Genomic DNA, 19,849 nt, shown 5'->3' with positions numbered 1-19,849 from the left:
AGAAGTTAGAAATATGGAAATGTAAGAAAAGGACTAATGTAATAAGGGAGGTTTGTGAAAATGGACAAGTAAGTATTATTGTTATAGAATTAATATCAATGTAATGACTACTGTTGTAAATATTTTGATTATCAGTTCCTAAAAAAATATTTGTACCCAGACAACACACCATTCAACTGAAATTAGTACTTTTATATGTTATGAAATAAAATAAAAATTAGGGGAAAAAAGAAGAAAATGTGTGCTGCATAGAGAAACCTCTGTCGTCTTTACCTCAATGTTTTGCAGCTGCGCAGCGATGCGTTCCTTCTCTTTGATCGATCTGTGCTGCGTCTCCGTTAATTGATGAGACAGTGTCACGTTCTCTAACTTCAAATGTTCCAGCAGGCCAACTTGAGTCATCTGTCCAGCCTTGAGGAGAAAAGAGAGAAAGGACATCTTTCTAGAGACATCTGAAGAAGTCAATTCCCAGCTATTAAGAGTTATACTTTGTGGCCATTGTTTCTTTAGATTAAAAGGGAATTTGGCTTGTGCTTGGGCCTCTGGTGCCCCTTACAAAAAGGCCCAAAACAACCATTTATTGCTGATGACTGTTGTTCAGTTACTGTCATGCATTCTTGTAGCCTCACTGGTCTACAACTGGTTTGCTCAGAGTCAAACACGATTCTTCCAAGTTGAGTTCTTCTATTGTTTCACACCTATAGGCGGATTCTTGCCGAGATGAACTACATGCATCTACAACGTAGTCTGGGAACTGTTAGGGAGAGGCTGTCTTCACCCTCTTTCTCTCACACATAGTATCCAGGTTGAATCCATCCCTTCCCTCCATCTCCTCGCTGCGTCCCATCGCATCTAGAGAAACCCGCGGAAAATTATTTCCCATTGAAGGCAATGACTGTCACCCCGTTTGAAACCACATTCGGCCAACCCTCCCTCGGATCTATTGAATTAACACGGTAATACCGCATATAGGGAAATGAGGTTAGATAATGAGGATTTAATAGCTGCCAGCTGATGTAAGGTTATAAGCTGGTGCAATGAGGATGATTCAGCTATACAGACATAGCCTCTTTAAGACTCTGAAGGGATCCACACAAGTCATTTACATTTTTAAGAGGTATCTATATACAGATGGCCATTAGAGGCGTTTCTCTCTCTCGTCGTGTATCTCATTTCTCTCCTTGTGTTCGTAACTGAATGGTAAGGGATTTTATCTACCGTGTGCATGTCTGTATATACGTAGATATAAATCACTATTAATTGCATAAAGGTTTTGTGTGCTATGTGCTGATGGGTACTGAATGGGAACAGGAGAGGAGCAAGCTGCGCTTACCTTTATGTTGGCCATATCGCTCTGCAGACGAATTCTTGCTTGTTGAGCGACAGCCAACTGTTGTTGGTACCAATGCCGGACTTTCTGCAGGGATACGATCTCTGCCTGTGATGACTTCAGCTTACCGGTCAGAGACGCACGGTCCAGCTCGACCTGCTGGAGTTGGCTTTGCAATGAGGAGAGCTGCTGCCGGAGGTCATGAACTAGAAGGATGAAAAATGTAAATGAAGGAAGGGTAGAGTTATGAAACTCCCATCTGTAGCCATCGACAGCAATGGCCTGATTTAGTTTGCTTTATTGTCCTCGCACCTCGTACAATGAAATCAAATGCCCTCTTCAGTGAATATTATACATAAAAAATGTAACACAAACACACATTCTTCACATTCTATACAACTGAATTTAAAAACCCCAACATTGCATTCATATTGAGCTATACCGTAGCATTCAACATAGTTACTGCCCTGGGATAGAAGCTGTTTTTCAGCCTATTTATCTTTGTTTTTATTGCCCTGTACCGGCTGCCAGATGGTAATAGTTCAAAAAAAAAAGGATGCCCAGGATGAGATGGATCTTTAAGGATATTTGAGCTTCCTTAAGGCAGCAGGAGCTATAAAGCTCTTCCAAAGAGGAGAGAGGGCAACCCATGGTCCTCTGGGCAACGATGTCCTATCTGCCCCTGTGCAATTGGCAAACCAGACACAGGCGCTGTGAGTTAAAATACTCTCCCTGGTGCAGCGGTAGAAGGTCACCAGTGGTTTTCATTCAGTTGTTGTTTCCTGAGAAGTCTCAGGTCGTATAATCTCTGCTGGGGCCTCTTGACCAGGGCTGCCATGTGAGATGCCCCTGGTCAGGTCCTCTTTTATGACGACACCTAGAAACTGAAAACTGGACACGTGCTCTACTCGATCTCCGTTGATAAGCAAAGGCTGGATGTCTGAGCTATTCCTTCTGTAGTCTACTAAAAGCTCCTTGGTCTTGTTGGTGTCAAGGACCAAGTTATTGTCCCTAATAACTCACCCATGCTGTCCTTGCCGAGGACATTTTTCTGCAGGTCTTCCACTTTCCCCATCAGTCTCTGGTACTGTTCTTCTGCCAACTGCAGGTCATTATGGGAAGCAACCAAGCCAGCGTTCTTGGCCTCCAAGGTGGTTTGTAGCTCAGCCATGGCACGTTCCAGGTCCCAGCAGGACTGCTTCAAGTTAGCCACCTCTGAATTCAGAGATTCCTGCTTCTGCTGGCTGGTCTGTGAATGCTCCATGTGGGTTTGGAGCTTCACCTGGACCGCAGCCAGCTGGGCTTGCAATTCTGTTTTTTCTTTGAGGGCCTACACAAAGATAAACCTGGTGTCATGTTTTCTACCAAAGCAAGGCAGTGACGGAGGTGTCATCATAGAAACTGGGTTGAGGTGGGCCTTCAAAACCTTCTATAAAACTTGGACACAGAACCAAACATCTCGTGCATCCCTTCAGAAGGAAATTTTACAGGCGGATCATAGATGTGGATAACAACTGCAAGCTACCATCAAGCTCACAAACCACCCTATATTATTTTCGCATTCACTCTCTAGTAAGGCTAAACCCCCCGTCTCCTGGGAATGCTTTCATTGGCATTCCTGCACCTGGAAACGAATGGAACCCTGTGGCTTAAATGGCTTCTTCCCAGTCTAAGATCCTACCGTCTCAATAAGTTTTGAGATCTGCAGAGAAGACTAGGTCTATCAACAATGACCTGAAATGCCACCCTCCTTCCACAGATATATTCCATAACCCATCCATGAACCTACAGGGGCGGTGATACCCTTCTCTTAATCGTGGAGATTGAGTTTTTAAATAGAAGATCCTTTTGTACCTCGTTGGCTTCTAATGAGAGTGCCTCCAATTGTCCTTCGAGCCTCATCTTCTCTTTGAGGACCTGGAGCAGCTCATCGTGAGTGCCTGCGACTGAGCTTTCCAAGGATATGCTGGGGTAAGACAAAACAGATGCACACTTTGTGAAGCTGCGCCAATTACAAAACTCTAAGATGTTCCTTTAGTGGATCAAACAAATGCAAGACAAGAATCCATGGTGTCTACAGAGATTCTCCGTCATCCAGGTCATGGTCGTCCCAAAGGTGGTTTTTCAAAAGGCAACTGGACTTTGTCCTGGATACAAAGAAATTTCCTTCCTTCAGTTCTGAACTGAAGAAGCTTCTTGGACGAGAAGAACGGAAGTGAAGAAGCTTCTTGGATGAGAAGAATTGAACTGAGCTTCTTGGATGAGAAGAACGGAAGTGAAGAAGCTTCTTGGATGAGAAGAACGGAAGTGAAGAAGCTTCTTGGATGAGAAGAACGGAAGTGAAGAAGCTTCTTGGATGAGAAGAACGGAAGTGAAGAAGCTTCTTGGATGAGAAGAACGGAAGTGAAGAAGCTTCTTGGATGAGAAGAACGGAAGTGAAGAAGCTTCTTGGATGAGAAGAACTGAACTGAAGAAGCTTCTTGGATGAGAAGAACGGAACTGAAGAAGATCCCTGAATGAGAAGAACGGAAGTGAAGAAGCTTCTTGGATGAGAAGAATTGAACTGAAGAAGCTTCTTGGATGAGAAGAACGGAACTGAAGAAGATCCCTGAATGAGAAGAACAGAAGTGAAGAAGCTTCTTGGATGAGAAGAATTGAACTGAAGAAGCTTCTTGGATGAGAAGAACGGAACTGAAGAAGATCCCTGAATGAGAAGAACAGAAGTGAAGAAGCTTCTTGGATGAGAAGAATTGAACTGAAGAAGCTTCTTGGATGAGAAGAACGGAACTGAAGAAGATCCCTGAATGAGAAGAACGGAAGTGAATGAGAAGAACGGAACTGAAGAAGCTTCTTGGATGAGAAGAACCGAACTGAAGAAGCTTCTTGGATGAGAAGAACCGAACTGTTCTTGGATGAGAAGAACCGAACTGAAGAAGATCCTTGGATGAGAAGTAGAGCAACTTCAAGAAAAAATGTCTCATCCAAGAAGTTTCTTCAGTTCAGAACTAAAAGAAGAAGGAACTTCCTTTATTTCCAGGACAAACAAAGTCCAGTTGCCTTTTTTTTTTCCATTTATTTAAAGTTTTGAAAAGGCACCTTTGGGACAAAAAGAGTCCAGGCTGGAGGCTTCAGAGTTGGAGAAAATACCAAAACAGCTTTACCTGCTAGAAATACTGTCCCGCCGGCTTCTGGGTTCCCCGTTGACTTCCAGGTCCTGAGCCCGCTGCTCTGTTGCCGCAGCCTGGAGTACCTCCCTGATGGAAGGAAACTGTCCAACAGCATCCAACGGGACCTCCTGCCCATTGATGGTGAAGGCCATCCCCTGCTTGCTTTTGGGGCTGGAGGAAGTGAGGCCTCTTCCTGACACGCTACTGTAGGTCGAGCTGTCGCTTTCGCTGCCATCCAGCCTCATTCCCACTTCGCTGCCGTCCATTTCTGACACGCTGTCTCCCGCCAAGGACGAAGCTTCCAGGCGGTCGTCTGAATCGCCTGTCAGACTGATGGAGGTCAGACTGGTGGAGGACACAACCGAGGTCAGACTGTTTGAGTTCTGTTTCAGAGAGCCGCCTGAGGAATCGGCCATCGGGACGGCCCCACTGGCACTCCCGTCTGGGTTATCCGTTCGGTAATCTGCCAGCGACCGAATACGGCTTGTTCTGGAAGATTTGGAACTTTTTTTCTCTTTCAAGGAAGCTGGGAGGCCCAAGCTCCCCACTTTCGGGCCTCGGGGGACACTGGTTCGCAAAAAGGAATACTCTTTGGTCATCGCCACGGGGCTGGCCCTCGGTAAGAGCTCCGGATTCCACATCAGCTCAGGATCCAGGGTGCTGGAGAGGCGACTTCTGGCTGTAGATAGCTGGAGGAAAAGAAAGAAGGCAGGAAAGGAAGAACAAGAAGGGGGGAAAATGAAATAACAACAGCAGCAGCAGCCGCCGCCATCGAAACTATGCAATTATGGATGTCATCGTGGCACTTGGTACCATGTCCAAGAATTTTACAAAAGACATCATGAAATTGCAGCTTCCTACAATAACACCAGCGGAACTGCAAAAAACTGCGCTGCTCATAACATCTTATATTTTAAGAAGGTCCTTGGTTGATCCCTGGGACGCTGGAAGCAAACCCTATCAACCATTAGCACCAGTCACTGGTATTCTTAATGCATTTTTGGGCGTTCAGTTGGCTGAGTTTCATGTTTAATGAATAAAGTAAATAATAATAATAATAATAATAATAATAATAATAATAATAATAATAATAATAATAATAATAATAATAACAACTTTTATTTCTAGACCACACCCTTTCCTAGGCAGGACTCGGGGCGGTGTACAGTCATGTTAAAACCATATAACAAATACATAGACATGAACATAGACATAGACATAGACGTGGACGTAGACGGAGGAGGTAAAAAATTATTATTAGCAAGAACAAGCTATCCGAACAAATGCCATTAAGGCCAAAATCGAAAAATCCTCTGATGATGCCAAATGCAGACTCTGCAAAGAGGTTGATGAAACTGTTGACCACATACTCAGCTGCTGTAAAAAAATCACGCAGACTGATTATAAATTGCGGCACAATTCAGTAGCACAAATGACCCATCGGAATTTGTGCAAAAATTATAATATTAAAGCAACAACAAGCTGGTGGGAACATAAGCCTGAAAAAGTCACCAAAAATCAGATGGTCAAGATCCTATGGGATTTTCGTATACAAACAGACAAAATACTGGCGCATAACACGCCAGACATCACACTGGTTGAGAAAAATAAGGTTACAATCATAGACATCGCAATACCAGGTGATAGCAGGGTCGAGGAGAAGGAACATGAAAAAGTCAATTGCCAAATACTCAGAACCAGCTGATATCCTGTAAAGTTACTTTTAATGTAATTAAATATCATCTGCTTATCTCAGGTCTTTGGGAAGGACTCAATAGGGGGACAAAATGCCAAATCCAGCCTAAACATCTGGCTGACTCTACGATGAATAGAAAAAAACCTGCGTGTGAGTCTTTTTGATAGGCACTTACTCTCTCCTGATGCCTCTTGACGCGATACTGCTTGAGCTGCTCTTCCAAGCGCTTGCGGGCGTGAAGACGGATCAGTTCTTCCTTCTCCAGCGGGAGAGGAGCATCGGCTGAGCCTGCGGGAAGAAGGAGCAAGTTAGGTTGTTCAGGGACAATAAACTATATATATATATATATATATTAAAAAAAGGAGGCAGGACCAGACAGGAAGCTCTCTTTGCAAAGTCGCCAGAAAATTTAGACACAAGGTTAAAAAGGAGGCGCTTAAAAATTTCTCAAGCGTTGGTGTTCGAGGGAATTTGATTTTGGCTGCGTCTGCAAGCAAGGCATTCCAGATTATTCCAAAGTATTCCAGGGATTGACAACCAGGTGCTTTCCAAATGTTTTGGATGCTTTCCAAATTTTTGGATACTAACTGAATTCGGATGAGAATGCTACGTCACGGCTGTCGTGAGCCTGCTTGCTTTGCAACCTGTCAGTCTAACATATTTGCAACCGGAGGAAGAGTGGGAATGTGGGAGGAAGAGGTGTGTGTGTGTGTGTGTGTGTGTGTGTGTGTGTGTGTGTAATCCATATTGTGTCGGGCAAGGCGGCTTCTTCTTTCCCAAAACAAAATAAGCATGGATACTTGGACATGGATTGATTGCAGGAGAGGGAGACCAGGGAAAAGGGAAACGTTAACTGGGAAGTTTTCGCGTCAATTCACCAGATTCCGCTTCTCTTGGTCTGTAATCATTTATTGCTCTGGTAAAGCATAACCTTGGAAAAATCTCAGGCCAGGAGTCTTATTCTGAAGCTGACCAAGTGGGAGAGTTGACGGTTATAGTCCAAAGAGCCTCAAAGGAGCCATTGTTTTATTCTTTGCTAACGTTACTTTTAACTGTCAAGGTGTTGTGGCCTGCCAGCAGCCAGAAGAGCTGGCAGAAGATTCGGACAGTGAGGAGGTTGGGGAGGAACATGGGCCAGTCCTGGAGTCTGGGGAAGGCTCTGATGAGGGCTCTGTGTTGGGGCAGAGAGGGGGACAGAGCCATATGCCAGTTATCAGCTGCCTTCAGAGTCAAGACATCACTGAGGCAGATGAATAGCTGGAGCCTGTTCCCAGTGTGCGCATGGGCAGAGTTGCCAGACGAAGGGAACAGCTAAGGAACAAGCGTTGACTTGGGAGTAAGGCCACAGGTGGACAATGAATGGCCCCTCCGAGAGGAAATAAAAGAGGAGCAAAGGGGGAGTGGAGTTTGCAGGAGACAATTTGTTCATTCCTGCATTCTTGCCAAGTATTGCGGCATCTGATAGATCTCGGCCTGGCCACTCTCCAAGCCTGATAAAGGTCGGTAATTGGGAACTATCTTGAAAGACTTTGCTGGAGAGGAAAGGGGCTTATCGGGACAAGGACTCGGCTTTGTGCCGCTGGGGAAGCCTAGGTCAGAAAAGTAGGCGTGGTTAGACGCCCAGAAATGGGAGACCATAAATTAATTAATACATCCATTAAATTGATCAATCTGTGAATAATGTTTGCCTTTGGTTCAGAATAGGATCTAGCAAATCCACCCATCCCAAAAGAAGCTTTGCACTACCATCTAATTAGCATGAAGGCAGACAGATCCCCCCCCCTGCCCCCAGAATTTCTTAAGACGCCGAGTCACAGGGAAATGATGGTGAATGACACACCGCGTCATGGAGAATGGGACTCAATTTTTCCTCGTTTGGGTTTTAAATCGAAATAGGATTGTCATTTAGAAATAAAACATGGTCTTGTGTGACCACGAGACACGGAAGAGGAGTGCAAATGCACCCAGTGGTCAAGAACCGTGTGGCAGCCCCTGAGATATTGGAAAACTGCTATCTTGTCTCCCCTAGTCCTTCTTTTCATTAAACTAGACACACCCAGTTCCTGCAACCGTTCTTCGTGTGTTTTAGCCTCCAGTCTCCTAATCATCTTTGTTGCTCTTCTCTGCACTCTTTCTAGAGTCTCCACATCTTTTTTACATTGTGGCGACCAAAACTGAATGCCGTATTCCAAGTGTGGCCTTACCAAGGCATTATAAAGTTGCATTAACACTTCACGGGATCATTCAGAGGCAAATTACCTTGTTTTAGAGGGAAAGCACCTTGTCTCTAAGAGAATGGCCAATGGCAACCTTGATTCCAAACCCACCAGGTCATTAAAAAAAAAATCAAATAAAAAAATCAAGCCAATTTGTCAAAGGCAAAGTCAGAGGCGCTCGGGGTTAAGAATCAGCTCATGCTTCAAAAGCCGCGTTCGGAAGAAGATTCTGCAGAGGCAGAGAAAGGGAAATAAGGAGATGGGAGAGGAAAACCTCTTTTGAGAGCGGAGCGAGAAAAAAAGAGGTAAGCTCCACGGTGAAGAGATGCTTACACAATTCAGTTTCTTGCAAAGGGAGGCTTAGTTTGAGTGACTGCAGGGTGTCCTTCCTAAGAGCTAAGCTCTCATCACTACCGCCCTCAGACGCCTTTAGGTGTTGACGGAAACCAAGCACACCTGAAGCGGGTTCGTTTCCCCGGGAGTTTTCGGCGGGCCCCAAAGCCACGGGCTGTTCGGGGTCGTAAGAGGTTGGTCCGTTTGCGCAAGGATCTTGGCTGCTCTTGAGGGCTAAGGCGTCCCCTTCCGTTGACACACCGCAGTTATTTACGCTAAGCACTGGGGGGGGGGAAAAGAACAACAGGGGTTGGGAAGAGGTTAACGACGGATGTCATGTTCTTCTTACCTGTTCACATGCTCAAGCAGCCACGGAGAAAGCAAACACCCAAGAACATCCAATATGCTCTACTCTAAATCACTTCAAATATCGCTGCAGAGAAAAGCAAGCTTAACAAATAAAAACGTAATAGGAATAGGAATGGCACTTAAGACTTATAGACTGTTAAGATAAGGCCACCCTTGGAATTCTGCACACAGTTTTGGTCACCACGATATAAAAAAGATGCGGAGACTTTAAAAAGAGTGCAGAGAAGAGCAACCAAGATGATCAGGGGACTGGAGATTAAAACATATGAAGCATTAGGCATGAAAGATATGGAGTGGTGCGGTGGCCTAGAGGCAGAGCTCTCGCCTTACAATCAGGAGGCTGTGAGTTTGATCCTAGGTAGAGGCAGATATTTCTCTCTCTGGGCACACGGAGAATGTATCTGCTGAACAAAACTCCGCATTGGTGACAAAAAGGGCATCCGGCCAATCAACATTCAGCTCCATTCAGCTGGCCAGACTGATGATGATGATTCGCTGTGAAAAATACCACGGAGAGCTGATGAAGTCTCTTGGATGAGAAGCGAAATGTCTTCAAAGAAAAAACCAGAAAGTCCAGTTGTGTCTTGAAAAAGCACCTCTGGGACATACCACTGACTTAGTCACTAGGAGGAAAATTCAGGAACTCCTCGACTCTTCCAGACGCATCTGGAATAACAACCTACTCTGTCAAAGATCTTCCTCACCATCACAATCCAACAACAGTAACAAAAATGCTGATTAAAAAAATATATCATATCTACCACGAAATCTGGGACAAATGGTACCAACGGTTAGAAATGAGGAGAAAAGGCCAGGACAGAAAAACGCAGACAAGTTAAGAACTGGAAAATAGGATATTAAGAATGTGTGATAGATAGGAATTGGATACGTATTTGTGTGGTTAGTAATTATATAAAAGAAAGGATCAATGGACAGGGAATCTGACTGACTACACATACCCATGTGATGGATATAAAATATAATTGTTGTAAGATCCAGACACTATATGGAAACGTTTATGCCAGAAATGGCAGGAATAGTCAACACTCCAGAAGATAGGCTTAAGATACAGAAGGGTCTTGACAAACTTGAACATTGGGCACTATCTAACAAAATGAAATTCAATGGTGAAAAGAGTAAAGTTCTACATTTAGGCAAGAAAAACCAAATGCACAGGTACAGTATAGGTGGTACCTTGCTCAATAGTAGTCGCTGTGAGAGAGATCTTGGAGTCCTAGTGGACAACCATTTAAATAGGAGCCAGCCTGTGCAGCAGCTGCCAAAAAAGCCAACACAGTTCTAGGCTGCATCAACAGAGGGATAGAACCAAGATCACGTGAAGTGTTAATACCACTTTATAAGGCCTTGGTAAGGCCACACTTGGAATACGGCATTCAGTTTTGGTCGCCACAATATAAAAAAGATGTGGAGACTCTAGAAAGAGTGCAGAGAAGAGCAATGAAGAGGATTAGGGGACTGGAGGCTAAAACATATGAGGTACGGTTGCAGGAACTGGGGTATGTCTAGTTTAATAAAAAGAAGGACTAGGGGAGACATGATAGCAGCGTTCCAATATCTCAGGGGTTGCCACAAAGAAGAGGGAGTCAAGCTATTCTCCAAAGCACCTGAGGGCAGAACAAGAAGCAATGAGTGGAAACTAATCAAGGAGAGAAGCAACTTAGAAAAGAGGATAAATTTCCTGACAGTGAGAACAATTAATCAGTGGAACAACTTGGCTCCAGAAGTTGTGAATGCCCCAACACTGGAAGTCTTTCAGAAGATGTTGGATAGCCATTTGTCTGAAACGGTATAGGGTTTCCTGCCTAGGCAGGGGGTTGGACTAGAAGACCTCCAAGGTCCCTTCCGACTCTGCTATTGTATTATTGAAATGTTGCCAATGTTTTAAATGTTTATCTAATACAAAAACTTTTAAAACTTTAAAAAAAAAATCCATATCCAAAGAAACTGCTTACAGTTAAGATCCCCTCCTTCCATTGTCCGCTTCAATTTCGCCTCCAGGTCTGGTGGCTGTTCAGAACTGCCCTGGGTACCATTGCTGGCTTCCTGAACGCCCACCGAAGAGTCCATGGCTGATGGAGGAGTGAAGGTCCAAGGGAAATTATTTCCCCAGTGGGACTTCCCGAGCGGCCTTACTGAGTCCAGTTTTTCTCCGTCATCAATACCAGCGCTGGAAGCCCCCAAAACAGCCCGCACATTGTTAAAGGCTCCTGCACCAATTTATTCGCAGCAAGCAATTTGGGTTCGTTCCAAGCGCCGGCTTGATGGACAACTGTAGAATTTCTGGAGATCATTAGAGTGGCTGCAAGAGAAAGAAAACAATGGCTGGGGTTACATCACACGCCGAGATAAAGAGAGACAAATATTCACACGCAAGATGACACTCCTTTTTTAAAAATAGTTCCTTGTGGTTTGTTTTTGTTTCTTTCCCAGAGATCACCCACATCTGCCACATATAATTCTGAGCTCACCGAGTGCCAATCCTTATTTAAGTCACACTGGCACAGTCTTAACGATGGGGTGGGTGGGGGGTGGGAGCTTGTTCGGGCTCCTTCAGGCTGGATGGTAAAACTAAGGGGAGGAAATCCACAAACTAAAGATTTCAGGGTATGTACAAATCTCTGAGCAACATTGTTCTGAACTAGGCTTCCCCCAAAAGCATGAAGCTGATTCCTGGTCCCGACAAAACCCATTTTATTAAATGACTGTGATTTTCTCTCATTCCCATTCAGCCAAGGCCTGGCAAACAGTCTTTCAAAGGAACACTTATGACCACAGACCTTATCTATCTTGGAAAGCTGCCATGTTAATATTTTCCAAATGAGGGGCTGTGCAAGGAAAGACTTGGCACAGAGTCTCCGAGATTCACAGACAGATCTTCACACACCTGAAATGAATCGAACCAACGAATTGTTTCCTGCAAAAGCCCCCTCCCCTTTCACTCCTCTTTTATTTCCTATGGGATGGGCCAATCACCCTCCACCTGTGGCTTTACTCCCAAGTCGACCCTGATTTCTCAGCTGTTCTTTTCTTCCGGCAGCTCTGCTCATGCGCACACTGGGAACAGGCTCCAGCTGTTCCTCTGCCTCACTGATGTCTAGTTCCGTAGGCACCTGATCATTGTCAGATGGCCTCGGCCCCGTCTCTGCCTTTGGTTCAGAGCCCTCGTCCGAGCCTTCCCCATCCTCTGGGACTGGCCCATGCTCCTCCCCAACCTCCTCACTGTCCTACTCTGCTGGCGAGTCACAACACACATGGAATTCACCCAAACTATCTTGAGGCGACTGCCTGTGGGTGACACAGGCAGGATTTGTGTCGTTTTGATTCCTCCTGTGGGGAGTGGAAACGAAACTATTTTCATTTCCAGTTGCTTTTTATTTCCATCGTGGCAACTGCCAGCCAGACTATTTTATCCCACCCAGCAGAGGGAAGTTTGATTTATAGGACGACGCATGTGTTTATTAGAAGGCTGAGGATTTGGCAGGGATTAAAATACCTCTTATTGCAGAGGAGTGTCTTACTAACCGGTGGGGGGTGGGGGTGGGAGGGAAGAAGGCCTATGGCTTGTTAACGTTGCTTCATTTTGAGCAAAGAAAGCCAAGGGGGTAAAGATCCCAGGGAGTCCTCGAGCTGCAACAGTTCATTTAGTGAACCTGCGAAGTTGCGACAGCATTGAAAAAAGACAGTTAAGACCATTTTCTCGCACTTACAACTGACTGCAGAGGAGTGTAAGTGCAGCCCAGCCAGACACACAAAATCTGGTCATGTGACCTGTGTGGTGTGTGTGTGTCTGTCTCTGTCTGTCTATCTGTCTGTCTCTGTCTATCTATCTGTCTGTCTGTCTGTCTGTCTGTCTGTCTGTCTGTCTGTCTGTGTCTGTCTGTCTGTCTCTGTCCACCTCCCCTTTTGGGGTCAGCTTGCCAGCCTCTGTTCACAACGGTCAAGACAAATTCAAGTAGGCAGCCATGAATGCTTCACAACAATGACACTTAACCTCTATGGGTGGCTTACACTAGGTGTGTTAAATCCACCCATCCATTAAAACAACCACCAGTTTCAGAGTCTTTTGACCACACATCACACCTACGCAGGGCTATATAGCCCATACACAAACTTCATAGAGTACACCTATCAAACCTTACACTTACCTGTACACACCTATGCACACACCAGGGGTGGGTTCCTGCCAGTTCTAAGCTCTTCTATAGAAGAAGTTCCACAAATCTACCATGCATTTAGAACCGGTTCCAGCTCTCTCCCCCCACCTGTCCGCACATCATCAAGATGAAAAGCAAGAGGAGGAATTCTGGGAGTTGAAGTCCACAAGTCTTAAAGCTGTCAAGTTTGAACACCCCTAGGTTGTTGTTTTTTTTGTAAAGGGTTAGTGGTGCAAGGGCCTTGTAACTTGACAGCTTTAAGACTTGCACGCTTCAATGCCAGAATTCCTGAGCCAACATTTTGGTTGCTAAGCAAGAGCGTTATTAAGTGAGTTTCACCACATTTTACAAGTTGGCCACGCCCACCCAGTCGCATGACTGCCAAGCCACTCCCACTCAGTCATATGTCTGGCAAGCCACTCCCACAAAGCAGGCCACACCTACAGAAGAGGTTCTAAAAAATGTTGAAACCCACCACTGACTCACACCCTACATCACACCCACCCAGCTCTATATAGTCCATAAATCAACTTCATACTGATGTACACACACAGACACACATCAAATCTTACAGTCCATGAAGCAACTTTGTACACAGATACACACAAGTACACACCCACCCACCAAGATGCCCCCAAATCACTCCTATAATCAACTTCGTAGATGCACACACACACAGACAGACAGACAGACAGACAGACAGACACACACACACACACATCAAACTTTTAAACCTTCCCAGGTCTACATAACCCCTAAAATCAACTTCATACCCAGACACACAAGTACACAAACACACACACCCCACACATCAAACCTTTAAACCTTCCCAGGTCTACATAACCCCTAAAATCAACCTCATACCCAGACACACAAGTACACAAACACACACACCCCACACATCAAACTTTAAAACCTTCCTAGGTCTACATAACCCCTAAAATCAACCTCATACACACAAGTACACAAAGACACACATACACACCTACTCTCCCACTCACCCCTACCCAGCTCTATAGAGCCCATTTCATACAACGCAACCCACACAAACACCCCCCCACACGCACAACCCAACCCCCACAAGAGAAGCACCCAGAGAGAGAGACGCGTGTCTTGCAAGAAACGTGTGCAGGCCATCCTCACCCTCCCATCCCCAGAGGGCCCCCCCCACACACACACACAGTCTCCCCCAGACACGGAGGGGTGTGTGTGTTGCACAAGGGTGTGACTTTTATACACACACAGAGACACCGGGGGGGGGGGGAGAGTTTGAGGCTCCCTCCCAGCCCTGCAGGCCTTCAACCCACCCCCCTCCGCTCCCTCCATTCCCAGGTCAGGCCCGGCCCTTCGCCCCGCTGACCTGTCCGGCTCGGCTCGGCCCCTGGAGCTCTTCCTCCTGCCGAGACGTGGCGCGGGCGGCAGGCGGGGCGCAGGCGGGGCGACGCCGCCCATTCCCCGCCGGGCGGCCTCCCCTTCCTCCTCCTCCCGCTCCGCCCACAGCCCGCTCGGAGGCGCCTCGGGACGCTCCGCGGACGCGCCGAGCCTGCCCGGGTTTCGAGGGGAGCGAGGGTCGGAGCTCAGGGAGGGGGGACCGAATGGAGACCGGAACGGAAGGAGCGGGGCGCTTTTTTCACACGTTAAGCGTCGGACGGGTTTTGGCGACGGAACTTCCGGGAAGGAGGGGGTGAGCGAGCGAGCGAGAGAGAAAGAGGGTGGAGCGCGGGGATGACGCGTCCTCGCCCCGCCTTCTGAGTTTGCCCCGCCTCCTCCTCCTCCTCCTCCTCCTCTCCGCCCTCTCTTCCTCCTCAGGGAAGCTTTAGTTCCTTTGGGCTTTCTCTATCAGGGCGCCCTCTGCTGGTCGGGTTCTCTTGGCGGCTGCACAGGGAGGGTTGCAAAGCGGGTTATGGGGGTCTTCCCCAGTTGTTGTCCCCCTCCCACAGCACATCTGGGGGCGCCGGGTTGGGGAAGCTGCTTTCAGGACAGCACACATATTATGCACATATACAGACATATAAATACACACAGACACGGACGCACACATATACAAATGAATACGTATATGTGCATATGCACAAAGAGATACATGCACACAAAATATACACATGAATACATGTACAGTTTATACATATGCACATAAGTAAACACAGAGATATACATATGTAAATGCAAATACATGCATATGCATATGTATAAACTACATGTATTCATGTGTATATTTTGTGTGCATGTATTATGTGTGTGTGCCTGAAAACAGCCTGAAAATGACCCACAAATGTCTCGTTCTCTGAATCATAATAGAATAGAATAGAATAGAATAGAATAGAATATGGAATGGAGTAGAATAGAACAGAATAGAACAACAGAATAGAATAGAATAGAATAGAATAGAATAGAATATGGAATAGAATAGAATAGAATGAAATATGGAATAGAATAGAATAGAAATATGAAAGAATAGTATAGAATAGAATATGGAATAGAATAGAACAGAACAGAATAGAATATGAAATGGAGTAGAATATAACAGAACAGAATAGAACAGAACAGAATAGAATAGAATATGGAATAGAATAGAATAGAATAGAAATATGAAAGAATAGTATAGAATAGAATATGGAATAGAATAGAACAGAACAGAATAGAATATGAAATGGAGTAGAATATAAGAACAGAATAGAACGGAACAGAATAGAATAGAATAGAAATATGAAAGAATAGTATAGAATAGAATATGGAATGGAGTAGAATAGAACAGAATAGAATAGAATTCTTTATTGGCCAAGTGTGATGGGACACACAAGGAATTTGTCTTTGGTGCATAATATGCTCTCAAAGTATATAAGGAGAATAAAAATACATTCATCAAGAATAAAAAAATTAAACACTTAGGGATAGTCATAGGTTACCAATAATCTATCAAATCGTACTAGTAAACAAATAAAACAATACAAATTACAAAGATACAAGCAACATAGTTATAGTCATAAGTGGGAAGAGATAGGTACTAGGAAGGATGAGAAGAAGAATAGTAATACAGTCTTAGTAAATAGTTTGACAGTGTTGTGGGAAAGCAGAGTGATGGCATTCGGGGGGGAAAACTCTCCTTGTGTCTAGTTGTTCTGGTGTGCAGTGCCCTATAGTGTCATTGTGAGGGTAGGAGTTTAAACAATTTATGTCCAGGATGTGAGGGGTCTGTAGACAAAATCCCAAAATCAAAACTGTAGACAAAACCACACACAAAACTGGAAGTGTTTGCAAGAAGAGGGAAAACCTGGGTTTGGGGGCTGCATAAACCGAGATACAAAGAACACAGATTGGATCGGAGGAAGCTGTCCAAACGCCTCACCTTCGACACAGCAAAAATGCGGTTGGTTTGCAAGAAAGTGTCCTGCAATGACATTTTAAGAAGAGACCGGACAACCGTTTGTCTGAAACGGTTTCCTGCTTGAGCAGGGGTCGGACTAGAAGACCTCCATGGTCCCATCCAACTCTGGTATTCTGCTAAACCCCCTGGGAAGGTTTTCAGATCCAAAGAAGGTCAAGGTTTTGTTTTTGGTTTCTTTAGAAAAACATCCTCGCTCTGTTCATTGTTCTGGACTCGCCAGGATATTCCAATCCAATTGTGAGCTTGTCATCCCGAAAGATGTCAAATGCTTGCTCTGAAACTTGGCTTTGGGGGATTAAGGCAGGGGTGAAATCTAGCAGGGGCTGACAGGTTCTGGAGAACCAGTAGCGGAAATTTTGAGTAGTTCGGAGAACCGGCAAATACCACCTCTGGCTGGCCCCAAAGTAGGGTGGGAATAGAGACTTTGCAATATCCTTCCCCCAGGAGTGGGTTGGGAATGGGGATTTTGCAGTATCCTTCCCCTGCCACGCCCACCAAGCCACACCCACAGAACCGGTAGTAAAAAAAATGTGAATTTCACCACTGGATTAAGGCCTTTAAAGCGTGGAGTGGCCCTTCTCGTGATGCATCCTTTCAAAATTCCAGCTCAAGCCTCTGTTTCTTTTCCTCTCCTGCACGCAAGTTGCAATGAACGTTGACCCATGAGAGGTTTCACCAGCAAGACTCCTAAAGTCCATCCAGGACTCTTGGTTCAAGAGTCTCAGAAAAGCTTCTGCGTTTCCTGAAAGCCACAACCCAACAACAGTGTTGTTCCCCTCGCTCATATGCGCTAGTCATTCCCGACTCTAGGGGGCGGTGCTCATCTCCGTTTCAAAGCCCAAGAGCCAGCGCTGTCCGAAGACGTCTCCGTGGTCATGTGGCCGGCATGACTCAACGCCGAAGGCGCACAGAACGCTGTTCCCTTCCCACCAAAGGAGGTTCCTATTTTTCTACTTGCATTTTTCTACGTGCTTTCGAACTGCTAGGTTGGCAGAAGCTGGGACAAGTCACGGGAGCTCACTCCGTTACGCGGCGCTAGGAACTGCACAGTGTTGTGTAGGAGGGGAGGCCAACGTTTCCTGCCTACTAAGATTTTAAGCACTTGAGGGGACAACAGGACCCCACACTCACTAGCACTGATGATGTCACGTAGTTGGGTCATGAAACGTCTGCAGGGAAACAAGCTCAGAGAGCACCAAGAGCTCCACAGTCCCCCCTCCTCTCTCCCTCCTCCCTCCCTCCTAGCCCTGATGCTGTGACCCTGTTGGGTAATAAAATATCTGCAAGAAAACAACCAAGCTCCCCCACAGTCGTTGTCCTCCTCCTCCTCCTCCTCCCCCTCCCCCTCCCCTCCTCCTCCTCCTCCTCCTCCTCCTCCTCCTCCTCCTCCTCTCCCTTCTAACACTGATGATGTGATCTAGTTGGGTAATGAAACGTCTGCAAGAAAACCACCAAGCTCAGAGAGCACCCAGGACCCCACAATCTTTCTCCCCCTCTCCACAATGCCCACTCCTTTCTAGTACTGATGATGTTCCCTAGTTGGGTAATGAAATGTCTGCAAAAAAACAAGCCAGCTCAGAGAGGACCAAGGACCCCACAGTCCTCCTCCTCCCTCCCTCCCTTCTAGCCTGATGATGTGACCCAGTTAGGTAATAAAATATCTGCAAGAAAACAACCAAGCTACCCCACAGTTCTCCTCTTCTTCCTCCAACTTCCCTCCCTTCTAACACTGATGATGTGATCTAGTTGGGTAATGAAATGTCTGCAAGAAAAGCAGGACGCTCAGAGAGCCCCTGATTTCAACCATGAGCTACAAATGTCCTCCTTCATTGGCACACCAAGATGAGCATCGATTAATACCAAGACTAAATACCACACCAACAACAAGAAGTAGCCCTGAGCAACAGGTCTTCCCTTCCGTTGGGATCATAAGGCCAACCATTCTCCTGGACTCGAACTTGGTTCAATTGCCACAGAGTCCGCAGATTAAGAGATATGGGGGGGGGGGGAATCGCCATCAACCCAAAGGACCAATCTCCATCTTTGAGTTAAGTCCCTCAACTGTACCCCGGCAAGGAGCATCTTCTCAGCCTGTCGTGAGTCAAAACAAGAAGGCATCTAATTCGCAGTAAGAACTGTAAGATGGAAAGTAAAATAAATAAACGAGAAAAATTTAATACAATATAATAGCAGAGTTGGAAGGGACCTTGGAGGTCTTCTAGTCCAACTCCCTGCCTAGGCAGGAAACCTTATACCGTTTCAGACAAATGGCTATCCAACATCTTCTTAAAGACTTCCAGTGTTGGAACATTCACAACGTCTAGAGGCAAGCTGTTCCACAGTTTAATTGTTCTCACTGTCAGAAAATTTCTCCTCAGTTCTAAGTTGCTTCTCTCCTTGATTAGTTTCCGTTCATTGCTTCTTGTCCTGCCCTCAGGTGCTTTGGAGAATAGTTTGACTCCCTCTTCTTTAGGGCAGCCCCTGAGATATTGGAACACTGCTATCATGTCTTCCCTAGTCCTTCTTTGTCTTAAGCTAAACATACCCAGTTCCTGCAACCGTCCTTCATATGTTTTAGCCTCCAGTCCCCTAATCCTCTTTGTTGCTCTTCTCTGCACTCTTTCTAGAGTCTCCACTTAGAGATGTCTCTTCTACAAGTTGGTGGCATCTGAGCGAAGAGATTTTGAGTTGGCCCCATCAGCAGGAGATGGGTGGCCTTTCTATTCTCACACAGCGGTTAGCATTTCCAAGAGCTCATTTATACCTGCATATTAAACACCATTTCCACACAAAGCTGAGCTTTGTCTTCTGTTTTTTTCCCCCCTAGCAATGCCTCTACGCCACCTTCTTGTACCTTCCCTTCCCCTCGCACCCCGTTTCTTGTTTCTGGAATTTGTGGTGGATGTTGGAATGAGAACCATCAAGGAGGGAGGGGGAAAGATATTTATAGGTGGAAGATGAAATAACACGATGGGCTCGTTCTTCAATATATGTGCTAGAGTTCTTTCTCCGTCTTCAGCGCTTAGGTCGATGGCTAAGGACATGAGGGAGAAACCCCCAGTTTCTGATTTATTGGTGCTGTTTAAAAAGTCAGACATGAGGGATGTCTTAAAAAAACTGTATGCCTTCCCCTCTCTTGTTCATCGTAAGGCAGCCCAATTGCACGTGAAAATAGCAT

The 19,849-nt window shown here is 45.7% G+C and overlaps 2 protein-coding genes across 5 annotated transcripts in view; both read right to left on the bottom strand.

The window, feature by feature from the left end:
• Nucleotides 1-19,849, bottom strand: part of CHFR (checkpoint with forkhead and ring finger domains) — a 179,424-nt gene that overhangs the window by 105,018 nt on the left and 54,557 nt on the right. The gene's annotated exons all lie outside the window — the stretch shown is intronic.
• The window catches only part of GOLGA3 (golgin A3), a 47,983-nt gene that overhangs the window by 22,695 nt on the left and 5,439 nt on the right, over nucleotides 1-19,849 (bottom strand). The window contains exons 1-9 of one of the 4 annotated variants that reach the window (XM_081966837.1): nucleotides 14,647-14,898; nucleotides 11,085-11,431; nucleotides 8,743-9,024; nucleotides 6,369-6,481; nucleotides 4,492-5,186; nucleotides 3,185-3,296; nucleotides 2,354-2,660; nucleotides 1,334-1,536; nucleotides 274-411 (exon numbers count right to left, since the gene is read on the bottom strand). In XM_081966837.1, the coding sequence (XP_081822963.1) occupies nucleotides 274-411; nucleotides 1,334-1,536; nucleotides 2,354-2,660; nucleotides 3,185-3,296; nucleotides 4,492-5,186; nucleotides 6,369-6,481; nucleotides 8,743-9,024; nucleotides 11,085-11,199 (1,965 nt within the window). In that variant the 5' untranslated portion in view covers nucleotides 11,200-11,431; nucleotides 14,647-14,898. Of the gene's footprint in view, nucleotides 1-273; nucleotides 412-1,333; nucleotides 1,537-2,353; nucleotides 2,661-3,184; nucleotides 3,297-4,491; nucleotides 5,187-6,368; nucleotides 6,482-8,742; nucleotides 9,025-11,084; nucleotides 11,432-14,646; nucleotides 14,899-19,849 lie in introns of those variants that run through there. The other 3 variants (XM_081966839.1, XM_081966838.1, XM_081966840.1) reach the window with 3 other exon arrangements.

This window comes from Natrix helvetica, assembly GCF_964273705.1.
Source record: "Natrix helvetica genome assembly, chromosome: 14".
Lineage (NCBI taxonomy): Eukaryota > Metazoa > Chordata > Lepidosauria > Squamata > Natricidae > Natrix > Natrix helvetica.
The sequence above is the reverse complement of the archived record's forward strand: the minus strand, read 5'-3'. Positions and strand labels throughout refer to the sequence as shown.